This window comes from Dipteris shenzhenensis, chromosome 26 (assembly GCF_047967505.1).
Source record: "Dipteris shenzhenensis isolate YYH24624 ecotype China chromosome 26, Dip_SZ_1.0, whole genome shotgun sequence".
NCBI lineage: Eukaryota > Viridiplantae > Streptophyta > Polypodiopsida > Gleicheniales > Dipteridaceae > Dipteris > Dipteris shenzhenensis.
In genome coordinates, this window is record NC_141621.1 from 45035600 (window position 1) to 45044081 (window position 8482).

The 8482-nt window shown below is 43.7% G+C and overlaps 1 protein-coding gene across 1 annotated transcript; it reads right to left on the reverse strand.

Annotated features, from left to right (window-relative positions):
• Nucleotides 1–1163: 1163 nt before the first annotated feature.
• LOC147885149 (monocopper oxidase-like protein SKU5) lies at nucleotides 1164–8032 on the reverse strand. The gene is made up of 9 exons (XM_087397144.1): nucleotides 7019–8032; nucleotides 6311–6420; nucleotides 5756–6026; nucleotides 5498–5633; nucleotides 4308–4674; nucleotides 2654–3019; nucleotides 2497–2575; nucleotides 2197–2399; nucleotides 1164–1483 (listed from the first exon to the last, which is right to left on the reverse strand). Exons 1-9 carry the CDS (start codon nucleotides 7163–7165, stop codon nucleotides 1372–1374), a joined length of 1791 nt encoding a protein of 596 aa, XP_087253270.1. The 5' UTR covers nucleotides 7166–8032; the 3' UTR covers nucleotides 1164–1371.
• Between the last annotated feature and the right edge of the window lie 450 nt (nucleotides 8033–8482).

Consider the following 8482-nt stretch of genomic DNA (forward strand, 5'->3'; position numbering starts at 1 on the left):
TTTCAAATTGACTACGAAGCATTGAAAGGAGGGTTATGTGTGTTGATGCATGCAAAAGCCTAAAAAGAACTACCATGGGAAGGAGAGAAATGAGGGCAAGGGCAATCATGAATTGTGCGAGAGTCCTTTGGGCAATGCAATCAAGTCTGTTTGCATTCGAGTATGTATAATATCTATGTTTGGACCATTAAAGTCTCTCTATTTAAGTGCAATTAAGTTCATCTATGTTAATATCTACTATGTTTAGACCATTAAAGTCGTTCTATTTAGGAATTACAACTTTGGGCAATCATAAATCATGCAAGTGTGCCTCCAAGGTTTTGGCCTAGTGGTTTGGTTATTGGGCTTCAAATCCCCAAATCAAGACTTCAAATCTTGGAGGTTGGGGCTTGGTGTCCTAGCATGTGGTTAGCTGTGTGTGGTGTGTTAACCAAGCCCCAACCTGGCCATGGCACGGCCGTGGAGCCTATGCCCACCGGTCCAAAGTGGGTGCCCCTTGATAGGACCACTGGTGGGTGAGAGGGGTGGGTGTGGGAAAAAAAAATCCATGCAAGGGCTCTTAGGGCAATGGAATGATATCAACTATCTCGACCACTAATCGTTTTAATTATTCTATTTAAGAATGATCACCCAAGGTAAAAATTATGAATTTAGCACCTTGGGCAATGCAATCATCACCATCTACTCTCTGGGCAATACAATCATGTCAATCTAACCATTGCTTCTACAGAAAACATGTAAAGACCCAAATTTCAAAGGGAGGAGCACCATGCTGGACGACGCCAAAAAAGAGAGCGATCTAATACATTTTAGAGATGGAAGATGTATACATTGGTATTTCCATAAACACATGACTAAACTTACATCAAGTTGCACATAGTACTGATAATGGCATTGAGACATTGAAGTAATGATGCTTTGAAAATGACATTGAGACATTGAAGTAACGATGCTTTGAAAAGCGTCCACTTGTTTTGAAGAATCTTAATCCATACAAATAAGGTAGGTAATAAAACCAAAACTGACTTGCCAAGGTTGAGGACAGAAATACTCTCATTGACGTAGAGATTGATTTACCATAGTACACAGGAATTTCCAAGAAAAATGTATACCTAAAATTACATGGATTACATTGGATCCTATCACGTTGCACATCGGTTCAATGAATCTAAATCCGCAAAGCAATCTCTTTCATATCATAGTGACATGCCTAGGCATAACAAATGATACCATGAATTTTAAAACAATGATCCGTTGGAAGTTGCCTTGAAGAAATAAGAACTAACCGCCGGCAGTCAAAATCCAACCGCAGCAGGCCCCAAAGATGCACATCTGATTCCATTGGCAACAAGCCTAATCTGCTATAATCTGCTAGCGAAGCATCAAAGACCATACGATTGCTGTTACCCACAGGAACAGATGCAGATGTATGTGAGGAGATGGGGTTGCAGCTGAGCTTGCTTTCGCAAGGGTATTAAAAGGCCTGCAAAAAATGAAAATATAAGAAAACCTGTATTAACTACGAAACAAAGGAGCAAGACAGCAAAGCTAAGTAAGCGATGCACACGTATGGAGACAACAAAAGGGCCATCTTGTTAAGATATCCATAAATATGGCTAGGAAGCTTTTGTCACAAAGAAGACAGTAAGAGCTAGTGTATCCGTATATAACGACGCCACCAAGGTTGAGAAAGAATTATCCAAATCCCACAAATTCGAAAAGCCGAGGATTGAGTTACAACATCGGAACATTTAAATTCATGTACCATGATGTGCTGGTACGCCTGAAACTAGGAAGACTTGGCAACAAATTAAAACCAAGGGACCAAGAAAAGGCGTGCATTGCAACACAAAATGCAATGGACAAGAAATGAAGTAGAACTCGAGTGTTTGCCTAAGGCGGAAGTGCTAACAATGGAAATCCTATGGTTTAGTATCTCCAGAAATTTCCAAAAACAAGTCACAAATACGGAGTGTGAGAACGTATTATAAGGTTAAATACTAGTAACCCTTATCAGGCCTGAGATGAAGATACATAGTCACAAGGCTATGTCATAAAGGAGAAAGCAGCCGATTAAGAATGCTGCTTAAGGGTCCCTGAAGGAGGATGACATCATAAAAAAGGAAGCGTCATTTCAGGAAGGAGAAGTTCATACTCTATTTCATGCTGAAGGCAGAACGAAGATAAGTTACTCACGTTTTTTGTTTGGAAGCGAGTCTACCACAGTAGATAGCATTATCTGGCACAGGTGCTTCTGTTTTGTTGGAAACCTCTGGATTGTATACACGTACATAAAGCTCCTGTCCTAGGTACCAATTGGGCAGTAACTCGGAGCGAATGTTCCACATACCAACGTTATCAAGTTCCACCAAAACCGCTGTCCAGGAGTTGGGGAAAACCTGTGGCAATGATATTCATGAATGGTAATAGTTACAGCGTTTAAAATGGAATGATTCATTAAAAATTTTGCAAATGTGCTGGATCCAATTCGCAAACCTGTGTAGTTGATCGTGCTACACCATCCCATTTGTTGTAGTTTCCTCTACTTGCTTCCGTCCATTCCCCTGAATCAAAACTGCCAAAAGAGCACGAGATCAAGATCTAAGAATAACATTTATTGTCGTGCGATCGGGATCGTATCCATTCGACTTACCCAACGACAAAAAATGCATAGCCATCGAAATGGTAGCTCTGTACTGTGTCAAGGTCATTCTGAAAAACGATCTCCATGAAACCTCTATATCCTCCTGAAATTACTGAAGTTAGATAAATAGGAGTAGAGTTCATAGGTCTGGCAGGAAACGCATCAAGCGTGTAGACTCCCGTCAAGTTATAGTAATCAGCCAGCTTGGGAGGGGTTGATGGCGTAGAGTATGAGACATCGTTCAGTGCGTAACGCAAGGCTCCTTTGATGGTGGGCATGCTTCCACGAAGCACAAGGGTTTGGGTAATATTGATCTGCCCATAGTGAAAAGAGCCTTGAGGATTAGGCCGAGCCGCACCTGTAGTCAAGTTCCATCTGCAAGTAGTAGTTCAAATGTATCAAACATGCGGAATCTTTTTCATTTGCTGACAAAAAGATTCACACCTTTCCTTGAGACGTCGTACAAAATTATGGACTCTGATTGGGGTCTAGGAACGAGAACTAAAGGGTAGGGAACACCTGTCATTCTGACATTGGGAAAGATGAGGGCAAAAAAATCAGCCAACTTACACATCTTCCAAATCATAGTTGCAAGAAACGGCCATTTCTTACCAGGAAACGGAAACGACGTCAAGAAACACGTGTCGTAATACCTGGTTTTTTTTTTTGGGTGGTTTTGCAAGGAGGGAGGGGTGTTTTGTTGTTGTTGCTGTTTTGTTGGGGGTGGTTGGCTCTCTTTTGATTGAATTGTTTTTTGCCCTCTTTTGATTAAAACGTTTTTCACCGATTCATAGCCTCTTGTCGTCGTTTCCGCCGCCCCCTGTGCTACTGCTCTCCAGCCTACAGGCTGCAGCCTCTTCTCCATCCTCTCCATCCTGCAGGCTGGCAGTTGCTATCCATCCCTCCACTACCTCTCCTCTCTTACCTCCATCCTCCTTATACCTCTCATCCTCTTCCTCCGACTCCTACATCTCCATCCTCTCTCACCTCCCGATCCTCCTTCTATCTCTCCATCCTCCCTCTCAAACTTTGGATTGTGATAACTTCAAACTTGTTAGAACTTGGAACTTAGAACTTAGTTCATTGATTGTTGAAGCATGATTCATGGATAATAGATAATACAAGATAGATCAATCATCATAGGAATTTAGAATCATAGAAGCATGCATGATGCTTCAAGTAAAGATAATTGTATTATGTATGATTTGCATATGTATCAAAACTAAATTTTTATACATAAATTGTATCATATTGCCATTTCTTCCATTTCCGTTTCAGTGGGGCGGAAACTCCATTTCTTCTGTTTCCATTTCGGCTGGCAACTATGTTCGAGATAAGTCTCATCGGATGGACCGAGCTTGATTCTTGTCATTTCATACAAAATTATGGACTGTTGACTGGGAAATAGTAATGAGATCTAAAGGATGGGGGACACAAAGTACGTCACATGTTATTTGAGATTGGGAAAGATCAGGCCAAAAAATCAGCCAGCTACACTCCTCGAAATAAAGTTTCACTTGGACCGATACAAAATTATGGACTCTTGACTGGGAACTAGGAACGACATCTAAAGAATGGGGAACACCCAGTAGACCAGATGTAATTTTAAGATCAGACCAAAAAAATTCAGCTAGCTATCTGTATTCTTCGACATAAGTCTCACCTGATGGACCGCGCTTGATTTACAGACCAAGTTGGATCGTATTGGTCATCTGGAGGAGGTGGAAGAGGGCCAGAAGCAGATCCTTTTGAGTTGCTGTAATGTAGAATAGCTACTCCCGTTACCTGAGCCCAAATGGTAGTGTTAACGAACCGAGCACTGGCAACGATGTAATAGTCAGAACTAGCATTTTGATCCATCGTGACCAAGAACGAGTATGACTGCCCAACGTGTATGTCCAATGTAGTGAAGTTCTGCTGAGACACATAGGATCCCTCGGTTTCCACCATAAGCATGTTGTGATTCTGAATTCTGAAGTTGAGAGCAGTAGAAGTTCCCACGTTCGAGACACGAATCCTATAAGTTTTGCCTGCAATAATGACAAACCAAACACACAACATCATGCTACAACATTAAGGTTCAGCAAATGGATCCCTGCTACAGACTGTCCTATTTTACAATCGCTAGAGAATCTTGTGTACTCTTTTCATCCACCTAGCAACTCCATGGATGGACTGCAATTTCCCAGCTCTCTGAATGACCGTTGAATCGCAAACTTTAGAGGTGACACGAAATTTTGATTTATCCAGACACCGTTGATGAGACATTTTGGTTTATCCAGACACCAAAATAGCATTTCAACTGAATATTCAAAACCCGTTTTTCATTATGTGGTGGGATGGAGGGGGCACGGTAACCGATAACATACATGCACAACTTATGAAGAAGATACAATTATAATTTATTAGCAGCAGCTGAACCTAGTTTAATATCATAGACTTTGGGCGACATGGGGAGCAGGTAGGGAGCACGGTAGCGATGTCATACAAGCACAAATTATGACAAGCAGACAATTATTAGCATCAGCTGAACCTAGTTTAACATCATAGGTTTTGACAAACAATGCCTAGCTCTGCACTGTTATAAGGGTCTGGACCTGTTATAGGGGTCAGGATTCACCAAGTTCGGTGCTATATAAAACAGCAAAAGCCTCGGCAGATGCACTCCACAATCAACTTAGTTAGCAGGGCCAGCCAAGTTTAACAACATACATGTAGCAACTTTTAGCACTGAGACCTAGGGATCCTCTCACAGGACAACACTCCATAAATTTCCAATAGGATGTCTTCTGGCACTAACACATTGTGAGGGTAAGGAACAATCACTATTCAGTTCGCCATATAAATTCTCACCTGGTTCTACATTGAATGTTTCCCAAAGGATTCCTTTTGGTACTGAGCTGTTGTAAGGATAAGGACCCTTGCCATTGATAAGCACTCCATCTGGAATACCTGGAAGCTGGCCTTTGTCAAGGCCAGCTCGAAGTGCCTGAATATCAGCCAAGTAACCACAGAATCCCCTGTCAAGAAGCTCGGAAATCTACCAAAAAGCCTTCTGAAAAATAACAAGAATGATACACTGATGACAGAAAATACGTTAAGAGTTGTCACCTTGTGACCTGCATTGTACCAATCGCCTATCAGGATGGTCAAATCGCCATCCGGAAGCCCAAAAGGAACCGGAATAATATCGCGATTGGTGAGAGTCATCCCTCCATATCCACCAGACGCTCTTTGAAGACCTAGAGATGGAAAATAGAAGAAACTACCAATCTGGTCCTTCACTTGAAAATTATATGTCCAGTTCCAGGTGGGAGGGATGGCACAGTTTGTCCCTGTCACGCCATCCTGCCATGATGTTCTCCGCTGTTGTATCCCATTCCTGCTTATGCCCACAACAAAACATACTGCATTACTTCCATTGCAAAACTCTCCCGTCAGACCTCTACGCCAAAGATAATGATGCCACAAGTGGAATTTTTATCAGGTCTGTCGAAGCGACGATGTTTGTTGAGATCATGAAAGAAGAGCAGAAATCAACCAAAAACAGTAAATCAGAGAAAGACCCGCCATGCTCTCGCTGTCATCAAAAGCATTCCGTTCAACCATAGAACTAATATAGACACCTTCGTCCTGCGCACAAGCTTAAGGAATATCAACACTAACCAAGTGAAGAGTAGATCCTCATCCAGATTGTTGAGGACATTGATCACTAAGTTGTAGTTGGTGGTTGTATTAATGACAGGTCCTGGGAACTGCCCATTGACTGCAATCACCTGCAACAATATCCTGATCATGTTAGAGCAGCATTTTTAGTGAGAACGTTGCAAATTTCGATTGGCTACACTGGCTCATGTGGTGCCGGCTTCCGTAGCAGTCTACCGTACACTGCGCAGGAGCCGAGTTCACATCGATACACCTATCAGGCCTAGAACGCGTAGTTGACAGTCACACAATTTCGCAGTAGATGTAGGACTCGAAGACCATAAGCTTCAGCTGGATTCAACTTGAACACGCCTACGATAAACCATTCATTAAAATATAGGCAGGGACGCGCAAAACAATTAACATCGCGACGCACCTACACGCATTCTTTAATACAACATCACGACGCAACTACACGCATTCTTTTTAACACAACAGGATGAAATATTTCGTTCTTCATAGCTACATTTCTAGCAAAAATCTAGATGTATAAAGAAGACTGGTTTTGAATTGAGGAGACGTGACTTGATCCAAGGCAGCAGATCGGCGAAAGAAAAGGAAAGGAAAAACAGTGGCGGTTGGGAAAAATGGGGACTGCCAACGGAAATAGGATGACCTCTCCCTTCCGCCAAAGAACATGTGGAGACACTGCACAGATCATGAAAATACCTGTTGCTTAACCCCCAACGGAGCCACCGTGATGTACGATACTGTCCACTCCATGTACTGGAAAGGGTCGAGTCCATCTATTCCTCGGATGAACAGCAACGTGCCCAGAGCTAACAGCATGCCTTTAAACCTCCTTACACCCTCCATAGCTGTTGGATAGCCCAGAAGGTTCAACCGTCAACACTCTCGGACCTGAGACGAAAGGAGGTATTGCAAGGAGTCGGGTACGCAGTTCGAAGTCACATTCCCACTCGTTCGTTTGAAGCTCGGCGCGAGAAACGAGGAAGGATCGCAGCACAGAAAGGACCGTCAACTTATGGATGGGCTGAAGGTGGGTGCATTCTTCACTATGAAGCGTGCAAGTTATACATGCATGCTATCGACAGTGCCTGCGGTTGTGGGAGGGTGGTGTCTACACTATCAAGGGGGCAAGTAAGTTACATACGACAGTGCCTGAGCTTATGTGAGGTACGGGCAGCAAGATTGCGAGGGAGGAGACAGAAAACGAAAAAGGGAGGGAAGAAAGGTGGCAGGGAGGGGGGTGGTGAAGAGAGAAGAGGTGAGGAAGGGAGGTTAGAGGGCAATGTGGGCGGAGGAAGGGTTGCAAAGGGCCCTAGGGGAAGGAGGGATAGACAGATTTTGAGGGAGACAGAGCAGAGCAGCAGGAGGGGAATGTGGAATGGAGGGAAGGAGCAAAAGAGGTATGTAGCTGTAGAGATAGCTGTGACTGTTGCAATGAGAGTCTACAGCTGGAAGGAGGACCGTTTGATGGTGGCAGGCAAAGGCAGGCGCAGGCAGGCACAACCACGGAGAGAGAGAGAGAGAGAGAGAGAGAAGTGGATGAAGAGCTCGCCACGGTGGCCAGGAAGAAAGGGAAAAGAGAAGCTCCTCAAATCACTGCTGCTGCTCGTCTGTAATTAAATTGGTTTGTCAGCACCCCTGAGAATCAAAGTGTTTGGGTTTTGTGTGGAGCTCTCTCTGTGCCTTGCTTCAAACATTGCGCTTTAGTTGTAGCTTTTCGAAGTTCTCACTCGCTTGCAGAATCTTTGCAGGCACTTTTGCTCCCTTATCCGTCTATTTTTCTGGGTTCCCGAGGAAACTCAACAGGCTCTCCCCCTTTTTGGGTCGAGAAGGCTGCTGCTGCTGAGGTGGTGGAAGGTAGTGGTGGGTGATGATGGTGTGCACACACACATACGCACAGTCCACACTCACAGTGCAGTGAGGTGTGTGAGCTGTATGGGAGGCATGCTAAGGGGAGGTGCTGCTGCGAATAGCTTGCAAGCTCCTGAAGCTTGAGCTTAAGCTGTGAGAACATAAGAGTGTTAAAAGCTTTTCAGCGCAATCTGAAAGGAGCAGCTCCCTAGAGTGTTCTTGCAAAGAGGAATGTAAACTGCCAGCCTGTGTTGTGGCAAAGAGTAAGGTAAAGCTCTGCCTAATGTGTAGAAAACAGCAACTTAAAATCTC

Coding starts and splice junctions, on each gene's coding strand:
- LOC147885149 (XM_087397144.1), bottom strand. CDS start 7,165: ATGGAGGGTGTAAGGAGGTTTAAAGGCATGCTGTTAGCTCTGGGCACG. Junction 6,027..6,310: donor GAGGATCTACTCTTCACTTG/GTTAGTGTTGAT, acceptor GGGCATAAGCAG/GAATGGGATACAACAGCGGA. Junction 2,576..2,653: donor TATGCATTTTTTGTCGTTGG/GTAAGTCGAATG, acceptor CTCTTTTGGCAG/TTTTGATTCAGGGGAATGGA.